Source organism: Belonocnema kinseyi, chromosome 9 (genome assembly GCF_010883055.1).
Source record: "Belonocnema kinseyi isolate 2016_QV_RU_SX_M_011 chromosome 9, B_treatae_v1, whole genome shotgun sequence".
Taxonomy (NCBI): domain Eukaryota; kingdom Metazoa; phylum Arthropoda; class Insecta; order Hymenoptera; family Cynipidae; genus Belonocnema; species Belonocnema kinseyi.
In genome coordinates, this window is record NC_046665.1 from 42,343,709 (window position 1) to 42,365,893 (window position 22,185).

The 22,185-nt window shown below is 32.4% G+C and overlaps 1 protein-coding gene across 2 annotated transcripts in view; it reads left to right on the forward strand.

Annotated features, from left to right (window-relative positions):
• The window catches only part of LOC117179844 (blood vessel epicardial substance-like), a 153,094-nt gene that overhangs the window by 106,578 nt on the left and 24,331 nt on the right, over positions 1–22,185 (forward strand). For both annotated transcript variants that reach the window (XM_033371993.1, XM_033371992.1), the window contains exons 3-5: positions 13,069–13,407; positions 15,026–15,423; positions 16,113–16,534. In XM_033371993.1, coding sequence (XP_033227884.1) covers positions 13,081–13,407; positions 15,026–15,423; positions 16,113–16,534 — 1,147 coding nt within the window. In that variant the 5' untranslated portion in view covers positions 13,069–13,080. The remainder of the gene's footprint in view (positions 1–13,068; positions 13,408–15,025; positions 15,424–16,112; positions 16,535–22,185) is intronic.

Consider the following 22,185-nt stretch of genomic DNA (forward strand, 5'->3'; position numbering starts at 1 on the left):
CCTATTTTGTGAAGTTGCTGAACAAAAAAAATCCCTCCAAATTCGAGCCAAATCGTTTAATATTAAGACGTGCCGCAAAGGCCCTGAAAATCCCATAAGATTACTATAGGGAAATTTTGGTTTTCGGAAAAATGGGATTCAGGTTTCTGGATTTAAACTCAGCTTGCGGGAGATATTAAGAATTTTTTCGGTGAGATTCTAATCAATCATTTCCATTAAATTACTTTAAATTTTGATGCCCTCCCCCCTTGAAGAGTCCCAAAAATGCCCCGAAAAACTTAAATTGACATTTTTGCCCAAAATTGACACATAAATGTTCTGTTTTTTCCTTTTTTACCATTAATTATTTTTGTTTGTCAAGTGGAATGTCTTCAAGTATTTTTAACTAATTAACAATTGTTTAATAAATTTATTTTTGTTTAAATATTTTTGTTTACACTCAGTCATTGGAAGGTATATTTTTTATGTTTTATTGGACAATTGTATAAAACTCTATTTTTTTCAATTTTCTTAGTTTTTCTACTTATTATTAAATATCTACGTCATTTGGATACTAGTACCATATTTTTTATAAATTCTTATTTGTTTAAATAAATTTTGTTTGCCGTATTGTTCAATAAATTTATTAAATATGAATGTAACATTTCACTGGTAACTCTGATTCAAAAATCTTATTTGTTTTCTCAAATCAATTAAGTACATCGCTAATTGTTAAATATTTAAACGTCAAACAAATCCTTTAAATAACTAATATTTGTTCACAAAATGTTTTACATTGGTCATGAAAAGTTTATTTTTTTAGTAAGACTTCATTCTATAAATATTACATTTAATTTTGTCGTTTTGAAATTAGTTTTATAATTATTTCCTTTAATTCACCCTCGTAGACATACTAGTTTGTCCTCTAAAAGCTCAAAGTAAGGTTTTGTTTTGTTTATGTTGATCCCACAAATTAGCTGTTAGTATTCTCAAAGGAATTAAAAATCTTTGTATTTTTTAAACGTGGATGGAAACTAAAACAAAAAATTTTGCTCTAAAAAATGACAAATTACCACAATAATTGCAAAAACCAGAAATTTCAAAAATTTATTTTCGAACAAAATTGTTCAAACAAACCAAATTTATTTAAACAAAAAATAATATATCACAAAATAAGAAACTAGTATATAAATTACGTAGATATTTAATAATAAGCAGAGAAACTAACTATTTTTTGTTGTAACTAGAGTTTTATACCCATTTTTAAGAAAATGTTACAATTAAATAATAATTAATTGTTTACACAAATAATAAATGCTTAAAACAAAGATCATTATTCCTAAAAATGTCCAATTGTCCAATCAAACAAAAAAATCTACCTTTCAATGAGTGAGTGCACAAAAAAATTATTTAAAAAAGAATAAATCGTTTAAGCAATTGTTAATTAGTTTAAAAATACTTAAAAACATTCCAGTTGACAAACAAAAATAATTTATGTTAAAAAAGGAAAAAAAGAGCAATTATGTGTCAATTTTGGGCAAAAATGTCAATTTCAGTTTTTTGGGGCATCTTTGGGGCTCCACAAGAGGGGGTGGGTGGCATACAAATTTCTAAGTAATTCAATGGATATGATTGATTAGAGACTCCCTAACAAATTCTTAATGTCTCCCGCAAGCTAAGTTGAAATTCAGAAACCTGAATCCCATTTTTCTGAAAACCAAAATTTGCCCATGTTAATCTTTTGGGATGTTTAGGGCCTTTGCGATACGTCTTAATATTAACCGATTTGGCTCAAACCTGGAGGGAATTTTTTTGTCCGGCAACCTCAAAAAATGGGGGGGACCCCCTAATGAGAAAGTAGCAATACATTAATTTTCTGTCGCATACAGTGAAACTCTTCCATCGCGCCGATTTTTGGAGCTGACGGTGGGTGAGAACTAACTCATTACAGCTAGCTCCGCTTTTGTTTGGTCATGCTTGAGTCCTCGCCTGAGTGACAACAGTAGACTCTGCGCAGCTCCTCTTACACCTGCCTGCGGCACAGCGTCAATTCTCGGAAAGGCTATTGAAGGAAGCGCTATTGAAGGGTTTCACTGTAGTTGAATTTCCTACTAAAAAAAGATACACGTTCAATCAAAAATTGCATAGTTAATTTTCAATCAAAAATTTAATTTTCAACAACAAAAAATCGTTATTTCAACCAAATAGTTCAATTTTCAACCGAAGAGATAAGTTTAAAATAAATTTATTATTCTCAGAAAAACAAATTAATTGTTAAAAAAATAGTTGAATCTTCACTCAAAACATACTATTAATTGTCAAACAAAAAGTTGCATTTTTAACTGAAAAATTTACATTTTTACCAAAAATGAGAATAGTCTGATGCTTTAGAAATAATTTGACGTTTAAGTTTAAAACAATTAATTTTCAACAAAGAATATAGTTTAACATAATAAAATAAATAATAAATTAAGCAGCTGAATTTTTAACAACAGAAAATTATTATTGCAGTGAAAGTAGGAACATTTTAATTTTTAACGAAAATTTAAATTTTCAGGTCAGAATTATATATTTTTTAGAAGACGGTTTAATTTTGACTGAAAAAGATTTCTACCAAAAAAAAGATTAATTTTCTATTCAAAAAGGCGAATCTTCAACAAAAAAGTCACTTGAAAAAAGTGACTAAAAGTGACTAAAGTGATTATGTTGCAGCCCTACTCGTTTTGATATTTATTTTCACCTCACTGCTCATTTTAATAGAACATTTCTCTTATATGTGGTATTTTGTTTGTGGTTTAAAGTAAAAAAAGAAGCCTTTAAATTAAGGGCTTAGGAGTAAAATGTAGAAAAGCCAGAGTATGTATTGGAGCATGAAAGCCCGCTTCGAGAAGTTCCGTAACGAGAAATTTTCACGTTACGAGAGCGTAACTTAACCCTGATAATGATTCACGAACCTCACCTCTACAGAAGAAACAAATCCTATTATTAGCTTCGTATCGATTTCCCCCATTTATTATACACTTTCTCAACAAATGCTGCTGATTGAACAAAGATTATCCCAGGCAATGGTTCGACAAACGTTTTACGAGGCACCGTGTGCAAGTTAACGGAGCGCAATAAAGACTGCTGACTTTTCAGAAAGACACTTCCAAATCTGTGTCAGATAGGTCATCGAGCCTCATTTACATTCATCTTCATTTTCTCGATTTTCATTCTTTTTCTTTATCTTTTGACTTTTTGAATAGTATTGAAACACTTATTTCTATTTTAATTCTCGTCATCAGTTATTAGACTCTCGCCTATTATTGTTACAATCGTGTTTCTTTGTTGAGAAAGTTTTGTTCCAAATGGAAATTACTGAGAGGTAGTTTAATGGGTTCACTGAGCATGTGTACTATTTTTCTCATTCTGTGAGCAGTAGGTACGTTTAATATTGGTATGTTTATATCTTTACCATTTTTTACATTCTCATCCTAATGAGAAGGTACTGGTGTTGTATAAAATTTCACTTTGTCGGTTTTCATCGAATCTCCACGTTTTAAGACTCAGATTGTATTCTGCTTTGATACATTTTTTAAGGCCTAAAAAAGAAGAACAAGTTTGTAAACAAGCTATTTTGGATGAAAATTCAATTAAAAGAAAATTATCAGAGTTATAATATTTCCAAACATTAAAAAACCCGAATGAAAATGAACAGTTTGAGCCAAACAACGCAATATATAAAAAAAGGCAAGAAAAGAGAAACGTTGATTTTTGAAAGCGCTACAAGATAATCATAACAACTTTTTGAATTTTATCGAAAAATTGAAAATTAAAATTTTGATCGTACCCAAAATAATGAAAAATTAACCATTCATTTTTTCGGTTAAACTATGCAAGAAAGAAAAAAACGAATTAACTAAAATTGCGCGTCCTGAAAAGATCTAAAAAATGTTAAATAATCATTTTTTTGGACGCTTAGTTTTAGTTTTTAGTTATAAAAAACATTAAAAAAATGAAAGTTTTGGACAAACGACACAAGCTATGAAAAAATAAAATGAATAAGCTTTGATAAGACGCGCAGTTTCTGTTTTTGTCGTAAAAAAGAAGATTAAAAATCAAAAAAATAAATGTTTGTAAAACGACACAAGAGGCGAACAAAATTAAAAGAAAAAAGTTCTTTAATCAAAAAATATCTACAGGTTTGTTATAAAAACTGGTTATAAAAATATATTAAAAGTAAGGAAATAAACTGTTTGGAAAAAGGACACAAGGTACAATAACATTGTATTCAACCAGATTTTTCGCCTAAATTACATCTACATTAAATATAAACAAATTTAATTCATGGGAAAACGACGCGAATTGCAGTAAAATGTTAAATAATAATTTTTATTTTAATAGAATGCGCATTTTTTTAATGGTGAAACGAATACAATGGAAATACTTTTGTTCCAATACTAATGCATATTATGAATATTATAAAATTTAATGCGAAATGAGAAACAAATATTAATCATTAAAAATAAGATTTGCACTTTATTTTCAATATCTGAATATGTAACCCTAGACTGAGATACAGAAATAAATATAATATACATTAGATATAACAGAAATGAACATAATGTAGAATATTTTTCACAATCTTAAAATTAATCATTATTTAATAATATTTATTTAGACCAAGTAAACAAACAAAATTAACATCTAAAACTATAATGTAGGAAAGTTCGCATTTTTTCAGTAATGAAGTGCGAAGTATGAGATACGTGATGAGAATGTATTCGTTAAAGCCGAAGAAGCTTTAACAAAAGAGAATTCACAATCACCAAATAATAGCTGTCCATGCTTTGACCTTTCAATTAAAAATCTTGCGCACAAATGTGGGGTATATATAAAGCCCGAACGCGTAGCGCGAGGTGAATGCATTATCGAGCGCGAAGCGCGAGACAAATACATTATCGAGCACGAAGCGCCAGAACCAAAATGCGCGCGCCCTAGGCGAGCTCAAACTTACCAGCCAAGCGAGCCGCGCGCGATGTGAATGTACCCGCGCAGCGGGCAGATATTTTCTGTTACAAACGTGAAAATGAGGGGCAAGTTCGGTGTTTTTGCAAATGCATTGTAATCTTATTTTATTCAATTTGAGCAAAATAAAGTTCTAAATAATGCAATAAATATTATTAGTTTCCGAGGACTTGATCAGTCATGAAATCTGGTGTGTGAGCCTCCGCAAAAACATTTGAAATTTTTGAGCTCTTCACAAAAATCTTTTGAAACTTGAGTTAAAATAAATAAAAAATCTTAAAAATATTTTAATTGTCTTACAATCTTTTGAATGACATCTTTTATAATCTTCGGAAATTCTCTAACTTTGAAAACGCCTTTTTTCATTAAAATGTGTTCTACTTCCTGCAGAATATTTGAATTAGCCAAAGAAATATTCGCAAATGAAAATTATTTTTGTCGTAACTTTTAAAATTAGGAAATTTTAAATTTAAGTAAAAAGAAACACATATTTGAAATAATAAACTATTACAATTATGAATTCTTTTATTTTAGGATTAGTTTAGAACTAATGAGAAAATGTCTCATTTTTTATTACTTTCAAAGGAACTGATTTACAATATTGGAATCATGAAATTATAAAACCCTTTTATATATTTGACATCATTAAGTGCTAAAAAAATGTACATATTAAATTTTTGGTAAATTAAAAAAAATCAATATTTATAAGTATTCAATTTATTTCCGAAGAAAATCGGCCAAAAAGAAAAGCTCCCGGCATATATGAGTTTAAACACCAAATTCATTAAGTTTTTCTGAATTTTAAACAGTTTAAAAAAAAAGAAAACTAAAACAGAATTTTTATTTTTATTTTTATCGTAATTCTACATGCCAAGAGTTATTTTATGACCACTTACATAAAAAAGTATGACGTAGGAAATGTTATTACATTCTCATCCTAATGAGAAGGTATTGGTTTTATGTAAAATTTCACTTTGTCAGTTTTCATCAAATCTCCATGTTTTGAGACCCACTGAGTCAGAGAAAACGACTTTTGCGAAGGTGTTTGTCTGTCTCCCTGCATGTTTGTCCGTCTGTCTGTCTTCCTGTTGTCTGTAATCTGTATTCTGCAGGCACGATAACTTTCGAAAAATTGATTAGATTGGATTCTGCTTTGACAAATTTTTTTAAGTCTAAAAAGAAAGAACATGTTCGTAAACCAGCTATTTTGGATCAAAATTCAAAAAGTGAGCGCATTTTCAAAATTTTTGAGACCACATTTTTTCAAGATGTTAAAATTCTATCTACAGTTGTTCATAATATTCAGAAAATCAAACAATTTATCCCTATGTTGTTTTTGTATAAAAAGAAAATCATCAGAGTTAGAGCATTTTCAAAATCCAAAAAAACAAACTAAAATGAACATTTTAAGCCAAAAAACCCATGATATAAAGAAAGGCAAGGGAATAAAAACGTTGATTTTCGAAAGCCCTACAAGATTATTATAACAACTTTTTTCAATTGGTCGAAAAGTTGAAAATTCAAAATTTAATCGTACGAAAAAAATTTGAAACGACAGTTTTTCAAGATTTTAAAATTCTGTGTACGGTTATTCATAGTACTCCGAAACTGAAACAATTTAAATTCTGACTTTTTTCTATAAAAAGAAAATTATCAGAGTTAGAGCATTTTCAAAATCCAAAAAAACAAACTAAAATTAACATTTTAAGCCAAACAACGCATGATGTGAAAAAAAGACAAGAAAAGTAAAACGTTTATTTTTGAAATACCTACAAGATTATCATAACAACTTTTTTAATTTGGTCGAAAAGTTGAACATTCCAAATTTGATCGTACCAAAAATAATGAAAAATCCAAAAATTCAATTTTTTGGTCAAACTATGCAAGATACGAAAAAAATAAATAAGCTAAAATTGCGAGCCCTGGAAAGACCTACAAATTTGTAATGAATCACTTCTAGATAGGACGCATGGTTTTTGTTTTTAGTCGTAAAAACAACATTAAAAATAAACAAATAAAAAATGTTTGTAAGAACGACGCAAGCTACGAAAAAAATGAGACAAAACTTTTTTATCCAAAAAACAACTATAATTTTTGACAGGACACGTAGTTTTTGCTTTATTCGTAAAAAATAACATTCAAAATAAAAATGTCAATTTTTTTTTAAAAACGACACAAGTACGAACTAAAATTAACAGACAGAAGTTGTTCGCCTAAAAAGATCTATAAATTTATTATTAATCATTGTTCGATAGGACGAGTAGATTTTTTGTCAATCTTAAAAAATAAGATTGAAAATAAAAAAATTAAATTTTTGGACAAAGGACAGAAAAAACGAAAGAGGATAAAGGATCCTATTCAGGTTCCTGTATTAGACCATATGCCGATGTACAATAGTTTTTCTTTAATCGTAAAAAACAAGATTAAAAATAAAAGAAATGATAAAAACAAGGAAATAAGAATTAGTATGATTAAATTTGTGTGCATATTATGAATTATAATGATATAAATTGATTGAAATGATACATGTTTCAGCACATCTTAGAATGCAATCTAAAGCAAAATACGAAACAAATATTAAAATAATCATGATAAGTACAATTTGTGCTTTATTTTGCAATATTTGAATAAGAAATCCCAAGCAGAGTTACATGAAAAATGTATTATATTTGATGTAAAAGTGTTCTGTATAATGTAGAAAAGTTGACATTGTAGACAGAATCGAGTGCGAAGCACGAGATACGTGATAAAAATGTGTTTATTAAAACCTAAAGAGCTTTAACAAAAGAGAGTTCACAATCACAAAATTATGGTTGTCGGTCCGTTGACCTTTGATTTTAAAAGGTCTGTGCACGAATACGGGAGAAATGCAAAGACCGAGCGCGGAGTGCGATAGCCATCAGTCGTGTGCCGTAGGTGCGCTCAAACTCTCGAGGTAACCTCTTTTAACAAAAGAGTATTTACAATCACAAAATTACACTGGTGGATGTTTTGAGCCTTAATTTTAAAAGGTTTTCACAAGAATGTGCGAAAATATAAGGACTGAGCGCGAAGCGAAAAGTAAATACATAATCGAGCGCGAAGCGCGAGTAAAATACATCTACGAGGGCGAAGCGCAATAACCAGCAGTCGCGCACCCCCAGGCGAAGCGAGCCGCACGCATAGCGGACGATGAGAATGTGCTCGCGTGACGGGAAGATTTTTTTTTATCTCAATTCCATATTCCAAGAGCATGTAGATTATAGACATAATCTTCCTCTCAATTTCCCCCTTCTAATGACATCTTTTTAAAAATTTCTAATTTAAATATAGAAAAAGATTCTTCCAAACATTCTCAGTATTTTCTAGGCTTCGCAGGTTACAAAACCTCAGAGTCGTTGTTTGATAGTTTATTTTTTCTTGATGCGAGGTGCGAAATGGACAAGAGCTAGCTCGAGATAATAAACATTTCCTACGAAATCCAAAAAATTAAAACTAAAGTGAAACTATTCCATAGCGCCGATTCTGACAGTGGGTGGGAACTAACTCATTACAGCCAGCTCCGCTTTTGTTTGTTCATGCTTGAGTGCTCGCCTGAGTGACAACAGCACACCCCGCGCACGACGCGCAGCTCCTCTTATACCTACCTGCGGCGCAGCGTCAGTTCTCGGAAGGGCTATAGAAGGAAGGGCTATTGAAGAGTTTCACGGTAATTAAATTTTCTAGTTGAATCCATTCAAATTCTAAGAAGTTAAAAAAATGTATAAAACTATGGAATCACTTACAAATATTTTAACATAGAAGCAACTAAATTAAGATAATTAAAAAAGTGAAATTTACCCCAACTGGTATCTTCAATTTGAAAGGACTCAATTTAGATTTTTTTTATTAAGAGAATTTACCTTATCAATCCCTAACATATTATAATATCGCATATCATCTATTGTTTCAATTTATTTACTTTAAGAATAAAAACTTTGATGAAATTCAGTGACATTATTTTTATATTGAAGAACAAAAGTTATCCGTAAAAAGTCTCGAGCTTGTAGGTAGATGACAAATTCAGACGTAAATATAAAAAGAAAACATCTTATTTGTGCGATTTAATTTATATTATTTTTTTTTAAATTCGCAACTCAGAGGATTTGAACCCTCAAAACACTGCTGTTGAAGTTTCCCATGTGAAATTCATGGTGAAAAATCACTTTTTTGAATTTTTGGAATAATTTTTTAGGGTTTGAAAAAATGTGCCAGGAAAGTATGGCGGTCTGTTGCGAATTATCCAACGAAGAATTTTATGTATCAGACATGTGGGGTTGACACCTTTAAGACACCCTCACGCGTACCTGAAGACTACCCTTAAAACAAAAACTGTCAATTCTTCATGAAATCGAACTTTTGAGCACTGTATTCTCGTATTCTTTACTTAAAATTATTACTATTGGTCTTATGGCATATTTATTATCATTGGTTAATTAATTATTAATCATTTGAACAAATGAAATTTGTTTAAATAATATTTTTCTCGAAAATTTGTTAGGGGTGTCAAACCCATATCTCTAATAAATGAAATTCTTCGTTGGATAATTCTCTACAGGCCCGCGTACTTTCCTGTCACATTTCTTCAAACCCTACAAAATTATTCTAAAAACTCCAAAAAGTGATTTTTCCCCATGCATTTTACATGGGAAACTTCAAGTCAAAACCGGCACCTGATTTGTTGGGCAAGCTTATGAGTGCTCTGAGAATCCCTTCCCAATCAATCATAATATTTTTATAATTATTCACGGAAAAAATTATGAACTGTTTTAAAATGTTCACTTCGAGTTGATAAATTCTTTCTGGAACTTTGCAGATTATTTACGAGGATACATGGATATTCAATGAATTGTTCTCATATCCGAGACCTAGCTACTAGTTCGTGACTTTCTTAAGGACAAATTTTTTCTATGTGTACTACAAAAAATCTAAAATTTTATACATTTGGATGATATATGTAGGGAGTATAAGAAAAACATAATGGATTGAAGGGGAGTTGATATTATGAGAAATTAATTCTGATACTGAATATTCAATTTTATTGAAATTTGAAATCCAGGTCCTAATTTAAGTCGCCCTCCTATAACTCTAACATTAAGGAAGTTGAATGAATTTCAAATAAGCTTAATCTTCCAATAATTGACACTTAAAGAGATTATGAATCGACTTTGACTCTGAAGAAGTGCTTGTAAACATGAAGTTGAAGAAGCTAAAGTACGAACAAAACGCAGGGCAATAAAAGCATTGCATTGTATAGGCACTCATTTCAAATATAATTCTGATCCTGAAATTCGTCATACTTGAACCCATTACAAATTTCAACAAGCTGAATTACCTTAACTCTTTAAAGAATATTCATTTTATTCTATAGAGAAAAAGGAAACTATAGAAATAAAACAATTAAAATTTTTTAATACAAATTTTTCTACTCTTTTTTTTAGATCTAGAAGAACATTATTATTTTAAACCAACGTAAAAGATCGAAAATTTACCGAAGAATAAAGTTATTCTCTCTGAAACTAGTATAGAAAAATGAAAAACTTATACACAGTTTAACCAAAAAAAGTGCAGAGCAAATGTATCATATAGCATAGGCTCTTTAAGCGTTTTGTAATCTGCCAAATTAAGCCCAGTTTGTAACTGGGCACCAACTTTGGTCCATCTGGCCGCCCAATTAACAAAAACATAATTTAAATTAATATGAGTACTCATAAATGTAATAATTTAATTAAAATTTTTTAATATATCTTATAGTGTTGAATTTTAAATTATATTAAAATATTGACAATTCTTTATACTTAGCTGGGTACTTTCGGCTGGGCCCCATCTGGGCACCTCAGCTAGGTGCCCTAATTGCAAAAACGAGATTACACTAACTGTTCCAATAATAAAGTCATAGTTGGAATGGGGATAGACAAGTCCTCCCGATAATTCGAGACGACTAGCCGAATTAATGGAAAATATTGGACTATTCTTCCTGAATTTTTAGAGAAGACATTGCGCATACTTTAATTAAAATCTAATTATACGTTTTATAATTTATAATCTATAAATATATTAAAATCTTGACAAATGGGAACACCAAAAAGCGCCAGCATTTCGTGTATATGAATTAAACTAGCTCGTATATTATACTTTCACATGTACATGAATAAAAATAATAAAAATAATCAAATATACAGGAAATGTGCCCGTATTTGGTGCGTATAAATTGACCTAATTCGTATATTACGCTTTCACACTCTCAAAATTGAAATTAGTAGAAATTTTATTAATTCATTCAGCATACCTCATTTTAATTGATGAACCAGTTATTTTCAGAAGTTTAATAATTTTAACAGTATAAATAGGGTAACTGAAGTTAATAAGTTATATGGTAACCGTAGTGAATCAATATTATAGACTTAGAATAAATTGTTAGAGGTACAATTTCTAGTAAAGATTTTTGTTATACTCAAATATTATTTGTAATATTGAAGTATAATCAAAAGTTTAATTGAAATTTTTTCCTCAGAATATATATATATATAAACTTAGTGTATAACAATACACAGGTGTAGAGGCTGACAGCACTATTAGTAATTTACAAACTAATTTCACCCGTGTATTGAGAAAAAGATGTATATGTGTGAATAAAATTTCATGAAAGCTAAGTTTACTTTTGAAGTTATAAAACGTTTGAAGCGATTACTATTATGCATATGACAAACTTTTTTTTTTTAATTACCAACTTTCAGTTAAGAAAAAAATGTATAACACATGTATTTTCTAAGTAGCAGTTTATTTTCATCGAATTCCAAAAACTATCTTATATTTCACAAAAAAAATTTTAATAAATACAAGTTTTAAACATTCTTGTCCATCTTATGATAATTATTAATTTAAATTACTAGAATTGTTTTTAATGCTTATTTTAAATTCCGCGCCAACTCCGCGACCCTAACGCAAGCGCAGTAAAGTAAGTCGCCCAAATAGTAGCGGACGACGAAAACGCGTTGTACTTGTACAGTGACAATTTTAGAGAGAATGCAAAATGTTGTGAAACGCCAAACATAATTGATACCTTTTCACGAAGACCTATTTTGAATTAATCTTTGAATTAATTTGATACATCGAGTTCGTATCTAGGTTATCAACCAATGAAATTTTCTAGAAATAAATCCTATGAAAAATATTAATTCCACATTCAATGAACTTTTTCAATTGGACAAAAATTGAAAATCTTCTAGATTAGTTAATGAAAGTGGCGAAAGAAATTTCACATTTAAAAGTAGTACGTAAATTTATTTGGAACATAACCTCTTCTAATCAACTGCCCTCTTTAATACTAGTATAACTGATCAATCAGTTATATCAGTGTAGGTATATATATCTGATTCGATTAGTAATTTTTGTTTTACTAATCCAATCAATACAATGCTACTTATTGTCAGTGACTTACTTCTAACTACAGAAATGAGTAGAATTTAAATGACAATCAGTTATATTTTATTTCAAATTTAGAGAGCATATTATATGAATTAATTAAAACTGACTAATCCTCGTATTTCATTGGAAAAACTTTATGCACATTGATTTGTTGAAAAATGTTTTTCTTTCATCTTTAAAAAAAACAGAAAACCCGTCTATGAAATTTAGTTCATATACTAGTTTTAAACACAACATGAGTGTGATAAGGCGCCGGGGTAAAAATAAATAAATTGTGCGGATAAGGTTCAAGTCCCGGCAGCATTTGATTTTATTATTTTAAATTAATAAATGTTATAAAAAATATTCATTCTTTATCATCAATTATTAATAATTGTCTAACATTTTATTGAGTAAACGATATTATTTGTATTTTTTGAAACTGGGCGTTAGTTTGCCCAAGCTTTAGAATCCAGATAACAGCCCACCTTGGCGAGGCTGGGACCCAGCTTGACCCCAGACGACTTTTCGCCAGTAAATATTGTTTTTAACGAGAGAAATATATTTTAGTTTTTGTTTCAATAAAAAATTATCAGGAGGAGGATATGAAGGAAAATATCTGAAGGGCATTAATCGATGCATCTTCTGATTTCGCAGGAGAAGAAGGTGATGGCCCGTGTGACGCGTACCCGACGAAAAATGGCAAATACGACCGGCGCTCCCTCTTCTTCGGGCAGCCTTCTATCAACCCCTTCAACGACACCTTTTACCACTTCCACGTCGGCGACATATTCCACCCAGGGTTTCATCTTCAATTACAGCGGCCTCGCCAGCCAGGAGGGTTATTCTTTGAACGAAGTGAACTACACACAACTCTTCGTGGATATTTTGAACAGCAGCGAGACCGGCAATTTTACAGAAAGGCTCAACATCACAATCCTATCATCCGGAAGCTATTGCGATGAATGGGAATCAGCTCAACATAAACTTTTTCAGGTGAAATTTACCCCCTTCCCTCCAAAAACCAAGCATAAGCAGAGTTTAAAATCCCCGTGTGGAAAAAATTCATGGCGCTATACTTAATAATATATACCGCCACGAGCCTATACAGGCACTATCTCGAGAAACTATGCTGGGTCAGTGCGCAAATGTAACGCACCAATCGTCTAGCCGCTATCTACACCAGCGGTACTGTCGCGTTCTAGTAAATCTAGTAAAATCTAGTAGATCTAGATGCGACCTAGATTGCATGTTTGACATTAACTTTTATAATTAAATCATTCCTGACATAAAAGCACTATGAGCTCCATTGGGAATATTAACCATTTCCAGATTTCTGTAAGATAAATGGAATATAGCTTGTATGTGCTTTTTTGTCAGAATGTTGCCAAATACTATTGATAAAAAAAAAAATGTTGATATTGTAAATGTTTTGGAACCAGGAGCCAACCTCAAAATTGAATTCTCATTTTACTCCATAAATACTAGAATTACATATTTTTTAAATCATCAGTGCCTATTCCTGCATTGGTTCAAATTTTTATTTAGAGGGAAAAATTGTTCAATTTCAATAGCTTTCATGTGAGACGTTTTTTTCAAATGCGAGGGTAAGAAAAAAAACACCTTGTATAAAAACTATTGTAATTAGCTAATGTTCTATTCCGAATAAAGATTTAATTGAAAAGTGGACTAAGCCCTGATTATCTAGAAAAGATGTAATTCTAGTATTTATGGAGTAAAATGAGAAAATCCAGTTTTGAGGTTGGGTCTTCATTCCAACGCCCTTACGTCAAAAAAGAGGCTGGAAAACTTGAAACCTCGTGGACGCGAAACGAAACGTATTTACACTGAATGGCGGCATGAAGAACATCCGATTCTTGCAATCCGGTTTCGGTTATTGTTACCAACTCTTTTGGTAGCAGTTTTGAAATTGCATTGCATGCTGAAAGTTGAGTGCTGTTGGTAGCACTGAATAATATTTGAGGTTAGGAAATATGTCATTTTAATGTACAAGAGTACTGGATACATGTCATACGAAAAGGAAAATTACTTTCCTAGGAAACCTAACGATAAAATGTCTTTATTCAGCAATGATTTTTTATATTAGCTTTTTCTTTCATTCAATAGTTTACCAACAAACAAGGTATAGAGCGTCAGATCAATCGATACTTGCCTGTGTTGTCAACACAGGCAACTTTATTTTTTCTATTTCGTTTTATTTCAGCACAGCAATAAATATAATTTGTTATCTTTTATTAATTAGTTTTTAAATGACGCTTTCTTTTTCAAAGTCCAAATAGAAGTACTTTCTAGAGCCAAGTTAGATTTTAGACGGAATTTTTATATTAATGCGATGTCAAATTCTGGCTAGCGACATTAGTGGGTCTACATAGAACTGCGTGATGGATTTTTCTATCTGTTAGGTATAAATAGCGCCAAATGAGCGCCAATCTAATTTGCCGTGAACAGACAGCCACGAAAAATCCAGCACTGGCGCTATAATAATTCCAGTCTGCCAGGAATTATTTCCACACGGGTCAATTTGATTGTGGATCAGATAAATTCGTAAAGTCATATAGGTATTTAGTAATTTTTTCTTCCTTTGTATTTTCAGGCAGCGAATCTTTTCTTCGCAGCAGCTTTCTTAGTCCCAAGATCTTTCAAGGCATCCATTCTTGCTTTGCGAACCTTTCTTACTGCCGGTTTTATGTTGAATGCTCTTTGGGCCGGCATAACGATTTGCGCTTTAGATGCGATGCTCTGGTGTCTGGCTTTAGGTCTTCTCAACGGGATCCACTCTCTCATCTTGGCCTGTAGATTTCTTCCTCCAGCTCTCAGTCCCGAACTGGCAGAACTCTACCTTAAACTTTTTAAACCCTATAAGGTCAGCAAAAAGCACTTTCAAGAACTGGCCAAGGAAGCGAGGGTACTCAAACTCGATCCTGGTCAGACCTACGCAACAGAAGGTGTCACGGCTGCTGATGAGAGACTGTCGATACTTTTGCGGGGAAAGTAAGTTAAAATTCTTATTATTTTCTCTTTGTTCAAGCTTAATTTTATCAAAAAAAGGTAAAATTTGTAAGTTTCTAAATTTTTATCAATCAGATGCCTCCAAAATTTTCAGAACTCAAAATTAGACACATTTAATTAGAAAGCACTTCATTAAATTTGTGCTTCCAAGTCATGAAATTGATTTTTTTAAACACCAAAATGATTGCGGCTGCTTTTTATGCTTGTGGAGCGAGCCCACAAAATTGCTTTTCGAGCAGTGGGAGTATTAAATATTTTCTAATTTGCAGTTAGTAGAAAAATGACGTCAGCGAAATAATATCTCTTATTATCACCTTGTTCTGTGAAAATCGTGCTGTTGCCGACAGCGGAGGTTTTTTGAACTGCTTACTGGTTTTGTGTATCTTGCGGCCCTTTTATCACAGTCTCGAAAAACAAGATTGTGGAACCGACCCACAGTTATAAAAAATGCCTAAATCATAAGAAGTGTTAAAAAAAAGTGTCGTGCGTGACTCAGGGTGATAAAAATGAAAAAATCTCCCCTCTCCCTAGTTATACAATGTATTTTCACTACATTTGTTTCGACCATAGTCATTTCATTCACATGTTCGAACTAAGCAGGAAAGTCTTATTGTGACATTTGATTAAAGATTAAAATTTGCATCAATATTTCTAATAAAATTTTTTTTCAGACTAAAAGTAACATGTGACGGTACTCATCTGCATTATGTGAGAGCGTATCAATTCGTCGACTCTCCGGAATGGGAAGCAACCCAAGAAAATCTCGATGATGTCTTTCAGGTGACAATCAGAGCTGAGGAATCGAGTACTTATATTTGTTGGACGAGGTTGAAGCTTCTGAGGGTGCTGAGGCATAGGCCCTTGTTAAAAGTAGTTCTCAACACCCTCATCGGAAAAGATATCACATCCAAGTTGTACGCCTTGAATGAACAGTTAGCTGGTGTTGCGGCAGCTCACGAACATGCTGTTTCAAATCCTTACAGGGGCGTGGCCAGAAGTCTCAGTGTTGATGCTGTGAACACCGAAACTGCTGGCAGGGTTCGCTCGTCTACGTGGAAAGCTCAGAGGAGATACAGCAATCCACGCAGTGACAGTAAGAAGTATTTTTACGTTTATGTTGCTTACTTTCATAATATATATATAGTAGAAGAAACCATTCTGACGGGATCCGCAATGCTCGAAGTAATTTCTTGTTGTGAATGCGAATCGGACCTCTGTTTTTCCATATGACCTTTTTTTAAAAAAAAAGGAGTAAGTGATATTGGTAGATTTTTTGATGCTGAATCGAACTACCAACTTACATTTGTGATAATCCGGACGGTAATCAAGATATTGAGGAGAATGCAATAAAGTTCAAGGAAATTCGAAAAAATTCAAGACAATTCTAGCGAATTGAAAATGCAAATCCTTTAACGGGATTAGAAGAAACTTCTAACAAGGTTAAAGAAATTAAATGGAATGCAAGTGATTTTCTAGTAAATTCATCTATATTTCAGTGAATTTAAGACAATCAATATGTTTTAGTATATTTTAAAGACCCAAGAAAATTTGAATAAATTCACGAGAATTTCAGCAAATTTAAGAGGATTTAGTAGAATCTGGTGGTATTTAATAAAACTCTTCTGACCAAGAAAAGGTACGTGAAATCTAGAAAATTAAAGCAAATTTCAGAAAATTCTAGAAAATTATCATTTCTTTATTTTTTTAAAGTAAATAGTAGGCTGCGTAAAAAATGTTGTACACAACTTTTGTTGCATTCTTTTCCCAATTGTTTTATTCTAAACTTTTACTCGGGTGACCCCCTTAATACATTATAGCCACGGTCTAAGTCAAGTAACTGATGAGATCAAGATGTTATAAGTTAATTTAGTACGATGCTTGAAACCCTCTACGATGATGTTGTAGGTATACAATTACGAGCGGCCGCAAGCGTTGGAGGTGACAACCGTCACCTCTGGACACTTTTTTAGAGCTACCATCTGCCACTCCCTAGGTTTTTAGTAGCTTGCTTCCTGATGGTTAAGAAAGTTTCTTACAATGCGACACGGGTTTAACAAAACCGCCTTCTGAGCTGCTGCTAATATCCTACTGACTCCTAAATGTTCAAGATGTTCAGTGCTCTTTCGTGCACATTGTCTGTAGCCGAAATCACAATGGGATGCATAGATGCATGATTCACATTCCTCCTTATGATCTTTACTTCATGCCTTGAATTATGAGATAAGGATGTTATAAGTCAATCCAATACAATGCTTGAAACCTCCTGCACTGATGTTAGAAGCGGCTGCGAGCGTCAGAGGTAAAAACAGTCACCTCTGGATTATTATTATAAAATGTCACAAGCTTAAGATAGTAACTGCTCAACATGTCGAAGGCATTTTTTGGTTAGAGTTGGATTTTCATATTTTTGGAATAGTTTTTGCACGGGGCTCTTTCGGTATATCATCAGTCACGGACGCATTTTATAATTCAATCAAGTGATCTGAAGATAGCAGTTTGTCCCGACATATTTGACAAAGCCTGGTTTTTACCGCATCATTGATGGACTGTGTTGCAGTCAAGTACGCGATGGGGGACCTACAAGCTTAAGGTGTGTTCCGAACCACGAGAACTTCATTAAAGGTACATAGAAAAGTTTCCAGAGGTACCGGCTCAGGGATCGAACTCCGAACCTTTGAGGTGAAGTCCGAGTGTCTAACTAATTGAGCCACCGAGGCTCTTATTTATCATTTATCATTATTATTATTATTTTCAACTTGTTCTCGGGGGAAACCGGGTTTTCATCATAACCAAGGACTAAGTCGAGTGACTGATAAGATACGGATGTTAAACTTAATTTATAACGATGTTTGAAATCTTTTCCAATCATGTTGTAGGTACAAAATTAGAATTTTATTGTTGTTTAGAGTACGTCTCTTACCGCTGCTATCATTACACAGTGGCCGCGAGCGTTGGAGATATTCATCACAGATATCTAAGTTCCATAGCACGGAGGTTATCTAATGTAATCTATTGTACTGTACCCTTGAATGAAACCCCAGTGAAATAAAAGCCTATTCTCAGTAGCTATAGCCCCGTTTCTGGCATTGCTTAAAATCCTTTTCCCCAAACATAATACTCGAGATGCTACGACTCCAATTTTTACAGGGTAGGTTTATCACTTTATGAATTTATTCACACAAATGACACGTGGCTGCGTCCGACTTAATTAGATGTACTCGGATTTGCCCAGACGTTTAACCAACCCAGGTGAAAAAATTATATATAGTCGTTAATACACAATCTTGCTCGGCGTCCAATCTTCCACTCGAAATTACAATGGAACCTGGAATTATGACCGGTTTCGGGCATTGCTTGCTCCCCAAAACTCGTCGCCGACATAGAATTAATTCTCAGAAGGAAAAAAACTCGAAGGCCATAATTCCAAGTTCCATTTCAAGGTCGTACGTCGTAGATGTTAACCCATCCGAGTGCTATTCGCGCTCAAATTGACTTGACATCGGGACTTTTCCTAAGTCATCATAAATGTCAGGAGATAACAAAATTTCATTCTCTCACTAAGAACGCGATTTCCATCCAGACGAAATGACACTGCTCTCAGTAGAACCGCGATAGATCACACCTATGGCCACGTCTCACAACGAAAAACTGAATGACGATAGAACACGATGGAAACACAATGACGGACCAGCGCAATCCTCGTATGTCCTGAAGACTCGGAGCGACCCAAAAATGAAAACTCTCTGCATCCTTCTAGAATATGATATTCGGATTCAGTACAAAAAAATACTTCGAAAATGAGATATCCCATTTTTCTAATCCATAGATTGTTTTCTTATATTGTTATTTTTCACCTTATTCAGAGGAATCTGTTTACAAAATGTCTGCATTGTCCATAAGCTGGGAAGAAGATAGAAATTATGATATTTTTCAAATATGAAATTACGTTAAATCATCATTGTTGAAAATAAATTATTTAAAATGTTAATAATTTTGAATTACTTTTAATTAATTGCAATTTAACGCATGCGTGAGAAATTACTTTTATTGGATAGATAGATGATTACATTAAAAAGTATAAATTAGGAGGCTTGCGACTTCGAATAATTTCAATTTAGATCACTTTAATTTTAAAAAGCCTCAACGCTATTTTCTAACTTTTGTATTCTTATCTTAGTTCTATGAAAGCTTTGAACTACTTAAAATTAAATTATGACAGATTAGCAGTATCTACTTATACCAAAAAAATTATACGTGCTGAAATTGTTACATACGTACTTGAGGCCTTAAATTATTGCAAATAAATTTTGACTCAGAAGCCAATTTGCAAACGAATACATGTAGACGGAATAGGATTCAATTAATGCCCTTACCAGATTTCATGCAATATTCAAGCTTTCGCTCCTTGTCGAAGACCCTCTTCGGGAAAATGTAATGCATAGATTTATCACCTCAAGTCCCATATGTAAACTTATTTTCAGATTTTTGTCGACTATTGTATAAGTAAATGACAATTCGTCAAGGTATTACCTAACCTAAAGTTTACTCGCGGAAACTTAAGGATTTGTATGGTAGGCCAGAGCAAAACTGGCGTGAAACATTTATTGCGCTATAAAAAGTAAATAAAACGGGAAATAAATTGCTTTATTGCGAGTCTCGCAATGTTGTGTATCATATTTCCATACTTTTTATATATTTTTCTTTATAAAACAATGATTTGATCATTTTATTATTTCTAACAAGGTGCATTTCGTTGGCCTTTCCCTGCACGTGGCGGTAAGGCCGATGAGGTTTTTCTTTAATAGAAATATTTTAAGTTGTACGAATTTAAGATTTGGATTCTTTGATATCTTATGCATTGAAAAAATAACATTCAAACCTATGAAGCAAAAAATAAAAGTTCTTTTTAATAAAAATGGTGATAATTGTCATCTAATCTCTTATTCGTTGAAATTCTATTATAGATGTGGACAACATGCACATGCATTTGCCGAATAAGTAATTCTACATAAGTAATTAAATGTAAATATAAATACAAGTAAGTAATTCTGCATTATTGAACGTTCGGAAATAGAATGATTCTATGTATTTTAAAGACGTTTCGTTTTGAAGTTAAAGTTCGATTGTATTATCGACCAAATGTCAATGTTCTATCTCAGAGAGACCAAATGAAAGAGTGCTAACTTGTGGTTAACTCTCAAAGCTCCAAAATCACATATAAATGGTATTGTGTTGGTATTGTGCTTTATTGGATAATTTTTAATCTACTTATCTGACCTATTTTTCAATTAATGTTGGAAATCTTGAATTCCTGCCAGTGAATCTTCCATTTTATAGTTCTCAAAACTGTTTTCTGCGTCATTTTTCTTCGTAAATCTTCAATATTAGTGTTAATTGCACCATTTGTATAATAAAATATAATATTTTCAAAAAAGAAGAATTGAAATGATTACCTTATTCATTAATCAATTGTTTGCTGCATAAATACCTGAATCAGTGAGAAACAGCTCACTGAATAAAATCAATAAGAAATTTCACTAATTCACAATGCTATATAACTGATTCAAATAGATAGACACGGGTCACTGATTAAAACTAGTAAGAATTTGTACGAGAAATCAGTGAAATTTGACCCATTCAACTGTAGAGATCTCTAGATTTAAATGAGTGAAATTTCACTCATGCTCTTGGCATGAGGCTCTTCGTCGAGAGCGATGCTTGAATATTTTATGTAAATGAAAATATCAGGAGTGCAACAAAACTAACATCGAAATTTTCGTATTCATATCCATAAATGGATATAAAGTATATTTAAGTCTATTTCAATAGCTAAACTCTTAAAAACGTCCTTTCTGCTCTATTGCACAGCTTATTCTAGTAATAAAAAAGGAACTTTAAATTTAACGCTCTAATTAATATGAGAAATATACCTCGATTTCTCAGAGTTTCGACATTAATTCGCTATCCAATACTATTATCCCTTCCGGTTATGCCTTCAAATTATGTAAAATAAAGCGGGACGGAAAATAAACTGTGAAGAAAAACCTAAAACTGCAGAAGATTGGATTTATGAAAGCGGTATAGACAGGTTTATGCATATAGTTACAATGCGCGAATATTGAAGCAGAACGAATCGATAAAAATGGTTACATGTTTCGGATTGGGATTCTGACTCAATTCGAATGTATTAAAATCGAGCAAAATGTATTGCGTGACCGCGTCTGCTCTATCTGGAATATGTTGTGTTGATAAGGTTCAATTTGATGTCATGCACGCGCCGTACCTGGCACTTATGCGATTCTGCATCCTGATAGGCCAAATTCCTATGTAGCTTCTTCCCACAAGGATGCACGATATCAGTCTGATGCTTTCTTCACACACTTAAACCATATACTCCTACTAACACGTAATGCAGATTTCCTACATGTGTATTATCCTGATGAATTATAGTAGACCACAAGGCTTGATCATTCTTGTCAAGGTCTGCGAGTACTCATTAATTTACATTCGGGTTTTCCAAGGTATGACGTTATGAGAAATTGTTCTTGGAGAAACAAGCATTATAAACCAGGTGAAGTTTCACTAGGCACGAAATTGATGAGAAATGTAATGAGAAAAAGAAAGGGGGAGGGTCGGTAAGGCCGGTTTTTGGCCTAATTTATTTTTGAACCAAAGAATCTGAAAAAATCATGGTAGTATCTTATAAGTATCCCGAGTCGATTGCACGCTAAACGGACTACCCTC